This window comes from Lygodium microphyllum, chromosome 7 (genome assembly GCF_053477565.2).
Source record: "Lygodium microphyllum isolate KBCC chromosome 7, Lygodium_microphyllum_v1.1.10, whole genome shotgun sequence".
NCBI classification, from domain to species: domain Eukaryota; kingdom Viridiplantae; phylum Streptophyta; class Polypodiopsida; order Schizaeales; family Lygodiaceae; genus Lygodium; species Lygodium microphyllum.
Genome location: NC_141141.1, coordinates 43637217 through 43649412, shown reverse-complemented (window position 1 = coordinate 43649412; position 12196 = coordinate 43637217). Strand labels below are relative to the sequence as shown.

Sequence of the window (12196 nt, the reverse complement as noted above, 5' to 3'; positions counted from 1 at the left end):
CACAAAAATGTAAACTACTGGTGAAGGGTTTCTCAACATGTGAAACCTCTTTTGTAGAAATTGGTTTGAAGAGGGCAATGTGAACATGGACTTAAAGGAAACCAGTTTTGAAGTAGTGAGTTGTGAAAGGGGGTTTAGGGGTTAGTTCTTTACCTTAGAAAAGAAGATTTAGAATAAGAGATGATAAGAAGTGTCAAGTTGTAAGCAGCCACCTTTGTCATGAGATATTGTCATGGTGTTCCAGATGCTCGATCTGATCCACAATGTCTTGAGGCAGCAATGATTGGCTATGGAGCTTCAAACCAGCCTTAACTACTCTCTCTTGTTTTCATCTTCTCTTCTCTATCTCCATCTTTGATGACGGAAGCTGCCCCCAGCTTGTTAACTAAGCTGCTCCTTTGCTTATGACACAAGCCCGCCCTTTGCTTATTTGCAAGCAAGCCCCTTTGCTTGAAATACAAGCAGCCAACAATACCGCAACAGATTAAACTGGTTACAAACCTCTCCTTCTTGGCAACGGGAGCTCTCCAAACCAACTAGAATGATAATGACCAAATGAATTGCATCTACCTTGCTCGAGTGAAATGACCAAATGAAGATGAATCGAGCCTTGGACTTCTTGGATAGCACCTCCTTTTAAGTGTAAAAGTGTGATGTGGACACCTTGTGTCTTGGGACTTTAATGTGGTGATACTAGGCCCTAGAGTTAGTTAAATTAACTCTAGTTAGTTTGTGGAACGGTGGTTAGATCAACCTTAGACATTAGTTCTACTTTTATTCAATTGTTTCATTGTAGTGAATGCATTGTCTTTTGATCTTATTGTTACTATCTATTGTCTCTTGTTTCTCTCTCCTCCATAGCTAGTTCCAACAGGGTTTCCCCTTGGCCTTTGGCCATTGGACTTTATTTCAACTCAATATAACTCTCCTCTCTTTTTGCCTCTCTATGTGTATAGCAAGACTAAAGCCATCTGCTTTTGTTATGTTTAAGTAGAGGATTGTTTCACAAGTTCATTGTCACCAAAGTGAGAAATAAACTTAATGATTTAATTAAACATCACAAAGATTTTTAATTAAAACGAACTTATATTCTCATATCCCTAGCTCTTGGCATGGTGACCATTGCACAAGCAGCGAAGGATTTGACATTGGGCATGTAGTGGACAATTGTACAAGCTATGTGATACTTCACCTGTATATGGTTTGTCTTTGCATGAAAGATGGGGTTCTGTGCTAGCATTATAGCACTCTGACTATCACAATGGAGGATTGGGTTCTCAGTAATGCCAAGCTCTCCCACCAGACACGAAAGCCATAAAGCCTCCTTACATGCCTTAGTGGCAGTCACATACTCTGTCTTTGTAGTAAACAATGCAATATACTTTTGTAGCTTGGAAATCCAAGAAACCGCTCTCCCTGTGAAGGTGAATACATATTGAAACCAACCTTCCTCCTCGAATAGGGTGGTAAATAACTTGATTTAGCGCTAATTACAACAAGGAGAAAATTCACATAAACTGAAAACGCATACTTTACCACTTTAATCTTGGACATTGAACACCTTGTTGGCCCCAAAATTGGTGTCTCTTGCAGTATTTCTTCATCTTATATTGCAAATGGAAGGAGTACGACTGAGATCCTTTGATCTCCTCTGCTAATCCAAGTGCCTTTTGCTATCAAAATTGACCAGCAAACCTCCAAGCCAATTCGCCCCTTGGTTTGCTTGGGGATTGGCCTTCACTCTACTCCTTGAAAGACAAATTCAGCCCCAAATCTGATTTTGGTTGGATGGCCTCTTGAATCTCCTTGAAATCCTTCAATTTTAGCTGCTAGAATTTGTCCTAGGCTTTCAATTTTGAGCACACATCTTGAAGTGGTTGTCAAAAACCTGATTTTTGTTGTAAATTAGGGTTTACAGTAGAGATTGATCGAAATCTCTTTCTCGGATCCCTTAAACTGTTCAAAAACATTGAGACAACTTAAGAGATGGTCGGGGGATGAGAGAGAATGCTGTAGAGAGAGAAATTTCAAAGTTTTATCGCAAGAAACACTAAAAAACTTATGTTGCCTTACTAAATAGCCATGAAAGTTGTCACCTACAGCTTAGGACCACTAGACAGATTGTTATCCCATTCTGTATGCTATCATCTGTACCGAAAGGACCTTGGGCTGCTCACCTCCTGGAGGGCTCCAAACTGCTGTCACATGCTGTAGGATTGATCCCTGATGGTTGCAAATCACATCAACAACTTCTCCTTGCTCTCTAATAGCTTCCTTCTCTCTCACAATGGTTGAAATAGACTTCTACTAGCCTCTAAAAACGTTTTTTTCACTTGTATGGGCATGTTTTGCTAAGTGGCAGCCTTCTAATCCCATTTTTCAGAATTTTCAGCTTATTAAATTAATTTTCAGAATATTAATTCTGAAAATTAATTTGATAATTATTAGTGCTAAAAAAATTAATTTCACCAGTCGATAATTAAATTAGCTAGGTCAATTTGTCTTCCAAGTATCCTTGAGTAGCTATTGACCCTTAGACTGCCTAGTCTCTAATGTCACCACTGACATTAGTGCTAATAAATTGGTCTAGGGCAAAATCTGACACCGAGTACTATCTAGTATCTATCAGGCATAACTTATTACAACTTTTTCCTTTGGCACTCATTGCATCCTCGGGGTCCTTGGCCTATTACCATGAAATAACTGCCATGTGCATCACATGTGCTAAACAACCTTGCACATTTGGTTAATATCTTAATCAAATGTTATCGGCTAGATTAAGGCATATTAAAATTTCACGTCCTTGTGACATATACCATGAAGTAGACTTGCGATAGTTAGTAGGACTGGCATAGTCTGCACTTGTAAAGCCAACAACGGATACCTTCTACTTTCCAAAGCAAATGTACAAATCCTTTGTGCCCTTAAGATATCTCACGATACCTTTCACTGCTTCCCAATGCTTTCTACTAGGATGTGCCATACACATACTATCTACTCCTATTGCAAATGCTATGTCAGGACGTGTAGCAACCATAGCATACATCAAGCTACCCATAGCTAAAGTATATGGAATCTTGGCCATTTCAGTCTTTTCATCATTTGATGTAGGGATGTCCTCTGCAATGAGTTTCACATATGGAGGCAATGGTACGGTAATTGCTTTCCCCCCTCCATATTGAAGCACTGTAAAATCTTTGATATATACTCTTGTTGTGACAGATAAAGAAGACCTTTCGATTTGTCCATGAGTATACGCATGCCAAGAATGTGATTTGCCTCACCAAGATCCTTCATGCCAAAATTGCTGTGTAGGTTCTGCTTCAATGTGTCCAAAGCCATGAACATCTCTATCACCAATTAGCATGTCATCCACATACAAAACCAACATAATAAGGCTATCATTCGTTGCCTTCTTGGTATACAAGCAGTGATCCACTTGACTCCTTTTGAATCCTTGAGATTGCATGAATGTATTAAACTTATAATACCATTTACGCGGTGCCTATTTCATATACAAAACCAACATAATAAGGCTGTCATTTGCTGCCTTCTTGGTATACAAGCAGTGATCCACTTGACTCCTTTTGAATCCTTGAGATTGTATGAATGTATCAAACTTATGATACCATTCACGCGGTGCTTATTTCAGCCCATATAAGCTTTTGTTGAGTTTATATACTATCTTTTCTTGACCTTTGGCCAGAAAGCCGTTTGGTTGTTGCATATATATATCCTCGTGTAGATCACCATCTAAGAAAGCAATCTTTACATCCAATTTGTACGAGTTCCATACCCTCACATGCAACCAAGCCCGATGTGGTTCTTAAAGTAGTCATCTTGACTGTAGGAGAAAATATCTCATCAAAATCAATCCTATGTTCTTGCTTGTACCTACCCCTTTACAACAAGTCGTGGTGAGGAATTAGAATTGACCTTCATCGGGCTTGGAGAAAATTTCTCATCAAAATCAATCCTATGTTCTTGCTTATTTTAGCCCATATTTGCACGGTAGAACTTTCTACCCCTTGGGAAAATGCATCAAATCCCAAGTACCATTCTTTTTTGGAGATTCCATCTTTGACATTATAGCTTTACGCCATTTCTTGATGTTCTCTTTGTCCATTACTTCCTTGAAGCATGACTGTTCACCACAGTTTGTCAACATGACATAATCAACAACATAATTTGCACTAGGAACAAACCTATTTGGCTGTTTGGTATTTTTGGTCGACCTACGGACCCAATGATCAGTGTTTGTTGGTTGTTTAGCTTGCAAATCTGCATTAACAACTTGTTGTTCAAATGGTTCAGCACGCTGCCCTGCTTGTTCCGGTTGTTCTAATGGCACGCTTTCTTGTTGAAGCTCTGGTATATCACGGGCAACTTCTTGCTGATCAATTTCAGCATTATTCCTTGCATTAATAGGGTCATTTACAATAGGTATTTATTGCTACATAGTGGGCACTCTTTGTTGTCTGGTATATCACGGGCAACTTCTTGCTGATCAATTTCAGCATTATTCCTTGCATTAATAGGGTCATTTACAATAGGTATTTATTGCTACATAGTGGGCACTCTTTGTTGTCTTATATGTATCTCTTCTCAAAACACAATCCTTTTGACTTCCTTAGTCTTTTCAGGTATGTTTATGCATGTGATCTTCCTAGAAGATAACATCATTGCTGTGTGCAATTTTCCTTTTTTTGGGATCCCATAATCTATACCCCATTTCACCCTCATTACCATATCCTAGGAAAATGCATTTATAGAACTTTGGCTCCAATTTATTGCGTTGTTCCATGCCTATGTGCACAAAAGCCTCGTAGCAAACACTTAAAGTGTACATACGAAGGTGGCTTGCTCAACCATACTTCTTGAGGGACTCTTCTCCCCAAAGGCCTGTTCGGTGACGGATTTATCAAGTGTACATCTGTCATAATAGCCTCTGACCAAAATCCATGAGGTAATGCAGCATGAGACAGCATGGTACAGACCTTTTCTTGAATAGTCCTATTCATATGCTCTACAATACCATTTTGGGGTGGATTGTAAAGGGCAGTGAACTTCCTCTTTATCCCTTTGCTGTCACAAAAGGCTTGAACGGCTTTTGACACATATTCCCCACCATTGTCAGTGCGAAGACACTTTAATGTCTTGTTGGTCATATTTTCAGTGAGTACTAGGAATTTTTTAAACTTATCTAATGACTCGTCTTTACGACTTATCGGATAAACCCGTACTTTCCATGTGACATCATCAACAAATGTGGTAAAATATTTCTCTTTCTCTAGAGACAACCCTGGGATCTCACATACATTTGAATGTGCCTCAAATCCAAGAAATAATCCAAGAAGAAAGCACTTTCTTTCCAGTTTGACTCATGTGTCTCAACTGGCTATGCTATAAAGACACACTCGGCTGCTTGATTATGGTGATAACATGATCATGCATACTAGATATATGTAATGGATACTGAGTGTCACTCTTAGAGCCTTTAGCAACAATCCTAGTTCCCTTACATATTTTCCATTTGCTATCCCCAAAAGTGATGTGATAGCCTTCATCACCTAGTTGCCCTGCGCTTATCAAGCTCTTCTTAAGCTGGGGTACATGTCTCACATTATGCAAGGTGAACATTGAACCATGCTGAAATGCCAACTGCACATTGCCAGTCCTTGTAATGTCACATGTATAGTTGTCCCCTAAGTGGACAACACCATGTCTACTACCATTGTAGTTAGAAAACCACTCACGCTATGGTGTCACATGGAATGAAGCACTCCAATCAAGAATCCAAGTGTGCATGCCATCATGAGAATCTGCGACTGTGCACTAAAAGAAGAAGCAAAGAGTGCCACTGTGACTCTCGTGATTGATTACATTGACTTCATCTATCTTCACGCTGCTCTTCTTTGCATGTTGGTTTTCCTTTATCTCATCTTTGCTATTATCAGTGCTTTTGCCCTTGCTCTTCTCTTTCTTCCACTTAAAGAAATCTCGCTTGAAATGCTCTTTCTTGCCACAACGATGGCACTCTATATTTTTTTCACGAGACTACTTGTTTGCTTTGTTTCCAGAATTACCCTTTTGCTAGGATTTGCCTCTAGTATGCAGTGCATTGGAAGACTTGTTTGCTGAATTAGTTTGCTTGTTTAGCTCTTCCATTAGTAAAGAGCTCTCCACTTTTGAATATAACAGCATGACATTGGAGCTACTCATTGTTGTCCTAAAAGCATCCCAACTTTCAGGCAGAGTGCATAGGAAAAATGTTGCCTTGAACTCTTTATCAATGTGTAATTTCAAAGCAATCAATTGGCTGAAAATAGAGTTAAACTCATTAAAATGTATAGACATGGCAGTGCCTTATTTCATACAAAGGTCCATTAAATTTTTCAACCAATATACCTTGCTTGCTGCACTTTTCTGAGCATATAACTCAAGTCTTTGCTACATCATAAACAAATTTCAATTTCTCTATGTTAAAGAGCAAAGTATTTGACATTGAAAGCTCTATGGTAGAGCGTGCAAGTTCATCTAACTCATTCTACTCATCTTGATCCATGGTTGCTGGTTTTATTTCTTTTGTCTTTATGGGCTTCACTTGTTTCTTTTGCACCAAGACATTGTAGCATTGTTCTGCCATATAGCAAAGTTGTGTGCATCCTCAAGCTTCTTAATGTGTAAAATATTGCAGCTATCACTGCTGCTAGCCATGATTTACAGCTCAAAAGTGACTCAAAAGTCAACAAATGTAAGCCCAATTGTCACACAAATGACCAAGGTATAAAATAAGTACCAACTAGCAATGAAAAACCAAGTAATTGCAGAAATTTCAGATCTGCAAATTAATTTTCAGAGTCACAGAATGTGTGCTATCACATCACAAGTAATTGCAGCTGTGCCACGGGCTAATATGTCAATTGCATGAGAAAGCTCCAAATTTGACCCATAAATTTTGCTCTGAATGCATCCATGGGCACAAATTCGACTCACATAGTTAAAAGCCCCAAAATTTCTACTCAAACTTCTCAAATTGCATCAAACATAACTCCCGATTAGATTTCATAATCCAATTTTACCAAAATTTCCCAAATTTTGTAAAATCCCCAATTTTTTTTTGGGGTCTAGTATGCTCAATTTGCATAGAAATTACATTGTAAGTACATATTAAGACCAAATTTGTCACAAATTTCGCAAAAGCCCCAAATTGTGCAAGGTTCAATGCGTCAATATTTCAAGGAATTTTACATGTCCCACTGTAATTTTCACAAATATATAAAAAGTCCCAATTTCTGAGACTCGAATGTGTGCAAATTTCACAAATTTTACTCAGTCGAGTAAAATCTTTGGACATTACTAGAAGCCCCAATTTTCAGGAGCAAATGCATGTCCAATCTCTTAGATTTGTCAAAATGTGCTTACATGCAAGTGACAGGTCGTCAAAATTTTCGAAGGATAAACCTTTGAAAAAAAAAAACGTGTTTTTATCCTTCGAAAAAAAAAACGTGTTTTTTTATTTTGCTTGAAAAAAAACGTAGACTATCGAGATGTTGGTTGCGACCTGCGCCGACCAGAGAGTTGCCACGATGTTGTTGCTTGCTTATTGGGCTTGCGCTGACCTGCGGATCTATGACTTGTTTGATGCCTAACCTGGGATCTATACTTACGATCAACAACAGTCTATGACTTGTGACTTGCGCGTTGCCTGTGTAACTGGTGTCCGATCTAAAATGAAGATGACGTGTTATTGGCACAACTCGGATTGGTGCTTGGTTGTTGGAAAATATGCAATAATGGCAATATGCTTAGTTGCTAGAAAACATGCAATACCGGTAGTATGCTTTGGTTTTTAGAAAACATGTATTTGTCGTTTTTTATGCCATGTTGGATCTTAAGTATGTGTAATCAGGGTTGCTTGTAATGTTTCAAGAGGAGGATATATCAGGAGAATGAGAAATGAGCTTAGTTATTTGATTAAACTTCACGAAGATTTTTAATTAAAATGAACTTTAATTTTAATACCTCTAGCTCTTGGCATGGTGACCATTGCATAGCAGCGAAGGATTTGACATTGGGCATGCAATAGACAATTGTGTAAGCTATGTGATACAAGAGTAAGGCAAAAGTAACAAGGTGCAATTTGAAACTTTTATTAAATTAAAAGTTGGTACCTTAGAATTGATTCGCATTGAAACTTTTGTCCAATAAGTAGCTCACATAGGATACTTAAGCTATTAAGCATGCCTTGAGCTTAAGTTTCATCTAGTGAGCAACTTACTTATGATTGATGACTACGTCATCATTAATTAGCCCTTAATAAAAAACAAGATCTGATCAAGGGATAACTGGCTATTCATTTGGAGAGTTTATATTGGCTATTTGTGGCTCCTCTTTTACTTTGAGCAACCCAAGTTTGGAGACAACCAGTTTTCTCTTCCTCGCTATATAAATTACAGGTTTCAGCCATGGGATATGAGTTGACAGCATGGATGGAGTGAATAAAAGACAATATTCTCCTCCTTTCATAGTAATTCTATTGGGCAGCCTTATAACTCTATATACAACATCATATGCCGTTGTTTTTGAACCAAATATTAAAAAAAAAGGTTATTATAGCACTACGAATTGAGTTCCTCTCTTCTCCTCTAAGATCTCAAGTCTAATGCACTTTACGAGCAGTTTGTTGTGAAGAAATCCCTTTGTTTGTGAGAGGAATAGCATGGGATTGCATGGAAACTATGCAAGATAGTTGTTTAGGCAAATGCTCTACAAAATTGGTTCAAATGCTAGTTGTAATTTTTAGGGTTTGCTAGGCTAAAGTGTTCGTTTGCATTTTTGAACACACTATGATTGATTGAAGACCAACATTGAAGGTGACAAGGTCATTGTGCACCCATGGATCAATTGAGTTTTGTGAGAAATTACTTAAATGCAACTATTTGTAACCAATTTCGAGCATACATAAGTAATCTAAAGAATGCCGAAAGGGGCCAGGGTTTTGGGCCAATAGATGTCATGTGTGGTGCAGGAATACTCTAGCTCCACTCATGTGTCAATTTTTGAAATGAATTTATTGTTACGCCGAATTTAGTGTTTGATAAACGTGGTCTATTGCCCTTTGGGCTTCTGAATGCCAGTTTCATTCATAGTCACCGAAACCCTAATTTACGGGGCGCTTTTCTTGAGTATTGGCCAAACTACTTCCCATAGTTCATCCTAGGATGTGTTACCTCATTTGTAGTGTTGTACTTGCTGATTCTTTGGTGGGGGGAGAGGAAGCTTGTGGAGTCTTGATTGGGGAATTCCTATATTTGTTCAGAATTTCTGCATTGTCTCTTTCATTGTTTGCTGTTGTTATTGCTCTTCTAACAAGAGCTCACCTAGTTAATCAAAACTAGTATGATTTAATATACATTTCACGTTTTCCATTTTCTACTTAGGACATGTAGTTTCCTTGAGTTTTAGATGTATCACTAGTAATTACTTTTGTCGCATAGGCTATTTTGGCTTCTAGTAGATGTTAATAAATCTTTCTTTCTTTCTCTCTGTGTTTTTGTGTGTGCTTCAATACAACTCGTCTCTTTTTCTCTCTTTGTTTGTGTGGCAAGACTAAAGCATCGGCTCTTTTTATGTTTAAGAAAAGGATATCGAGAGTGGTCATTTCACAGGTTCAAAGATGCTGAAACCCTAATTCATGGGAGGCTTTTCTTGTTGACCAACCTACTTCCCATAGCTCGTCCCACCTTTCTGTCTATAGGAGGAGGATGTGTGGCCTCGTTCAGTGTTGTACTTGCTGGTTCTTTGTGTAGAGAGGGAGCCTGTGGAGTGTGAATTGGTGCTCAATTGTTTCACTCTTTGATTATCATGGTGGATTCCTATTCCCATTCGCAATTTGTGCATTGCCTCTTTCATTATTCCCTGTCGTTATTGCTCTTCTAACAAGAGCTCACCTAGTTAGTCAAAACTAGTATGATTTTACTACCACTTGCCGATTTTGTTTGATAAAAGATGAGGGTTGGCTGCAACTTACATTGGAAAGTTTTGAGGAATGTGTTTATTGCAGAGATGTTTGAAACTTTGCCAAGGTTTTCATGTGCCTAGTAGCTGTTTTTTTTTTGAGGTTTATGATGAACATGTGCTGACAGCTTTGCTTCTACAGTCTACACAGATGTGCATGTCTATGGGGACCATAACCTAGAACTCCCAGCCATGCATTCCTCTCAATCTGTTGTGGTTGTACATACAACTTTGAGCCCAAAAAGTTCACAAATGCAGGAGCATAATATGCTACAAGCAGAAGTAACACTACCATTGCATGCTCGATATCCGGTAAGAGTTATATTTCCTGTTCCTGTTCTACTTCCCTCCTGGTTTTTCATCCAAACGTGAGTAGCATTCTCCATGACATTGAAACTTCTTGAGAGATAGCTTGTGGAATTTGCAGGAGTAACTTGTTTCGATTTAGAAGTACCTGTTTGTGCTAATTATGTAGATTCTGGAATTTCATATATACTTTGTATAGGTATGTTTCTTCATAACACACTTTTACGCTTGTGATAAACAGTATTTAGTATGCCATACTGGATTTCCTTCAGTTGGAACTTGGAAGGGTTCGTTTACTTGTGCTGGGCATAAAGACAACATGCCCTTCAATCCATATCTGGTTTAATGTGAAGCTTTCAACACTGCTGGGAAGCATTATTGACTCAGATGACACGGACAAGACAAGAACAATATCAATACTTGCAGAATAACTCTGTTTGGCTAACAGAAAAGTGGGAGTTCTTTTAGATTCTAACATAAACTTTGCGGACTTTGCAGCCACTCAACATGAAGAGCCACACAGTTGTGGATTTAATATTCCCACATTTATTGCTCCAATGTGCACCAGTTGAGAATACATCATTGACAAAAAATGATAAGGGTGGAATAAATCAGAACCGTGTTCCTTGGATAGTTATATTTTTGAAAAGCAACTCCTCAACATCATTGCAATGGGCTGTGCCTGCAGGGAATCCGGTTCTTGCACAGTTTGTGGCAGTTACTACGGCTACTACTGCCTTGGCTGGAGTTGTGGTTTTACTGCTGGTTGCTAGTTGCTCTTCCAGCCCAAAAAGGATGAAAACTGCATAATATTTGGAAACAGCTGTCAGATTTGACGTGAAAAAGTGACAAATATAAAAACAGCGCTCAATCAAATGTACTGTGGAGACAACAGAGGAAGATTTGAATGTGCCTGCTTGATTAGGCACTTGGGGTTATCTTTGATTTCCTGCGTACCTAAATGGAATTACAAGGTCTTCTAATTAATGCCATCAAAAGGAGTCATTCTTCAATGTACAAACTAAGGTCATATTAATGAAGCTTACAACCTAGCACCAATTTGATCAATACTGACTAGCATGTGAGCACTAATAACAGTTTGTACCTTGCCGGTCTTGCACCTTGCCTTGCTCAAACCATTAGACCAGTTCAACCTCAAGGTTTTCCTTTTAGAGACCTATGATGAGTTAGATTATCTACGAAGATCCGTCATCAACCCAAATAAGATCAAGCTTGCCTTTCTTTTCCTGTCACAGTAACATCAAATTTTCAAACTGAAATGGCCAAGACATTCCTGGTAAGAAATTCAAATATCAAGACAGCAAATCCGTATCGACGAGCAGGAGAAGCACCATATTATGTGGGTGGATGGATTGGGATGTTGCAGGGTGGCTGGTATTGCTACAGTGAAGAAGTTGGGAAAAGTCAATCAATATTCACAAAAAACCATTACTTTTTTCAAGCATTGTAGAAAGGAGAATTTCAAGAAATTAAACAAGGTAATGTACTCACAAGTTCTTATCATAAGGCCAAAGGTTAGGTTCAAAGTCTTACTAAAGGGAAAAAACTAATGACTAGAGACAAAAGTGAATGGCAAATATGAGAAGAGAACAACAAACACACATATTAAAGTAGTAATAGTAATGATCGTAACCAAAGGTAAAATTCACATGGCAAAATTGTAGTTGTAAAAAACATTTCTAGTATTTTTTAAGATGCCATGTAAAATATTATGATGTTTTACTTTGAATATATATCAAACAATAAAACATAATAAGGTGCCTTTATAATTTTCTCTATTGAGATATGTTTCAGAGCATTTAGTTTAGCCTACCTAATGGAGATTTTTGCCTATTAGTTTGCACGATTG

At 38.2% G+C, this 12196-nt stretch overlaps 1 protein-coding gene across 3 annotated transcripts in view; it reads left to right on the top strand.

The window, feature by feature from the left end:
• LOC148033395 (phosphatidylinositol-glycan biosynthesis class X-like protein) overlaps window positions 1-11794 on the top strand; it is a 36588-nt gene extending 24794 nt beyond the window's left edge. The window contains exons 3-4 of one of the 3 annotated variants that reach the window (XM_087681302.1): window positions 10163-10332; window positions 11015-11794. In XM_087681302.1, the coding sequence (XP_087537428.1) occupies window positions 10163-10332; window positions 11015-11125 (281 nt within the window). In that variant the 3' untranslated portion in view covers window positions 11126-11794. The other 2 variants (XM_087681301.1, XM_087681303.1) reach the window with 2 other exon arrangements.
• The last annotated feature ends 402 nt before the right edge of the window (window positions 11795-12196 follow it).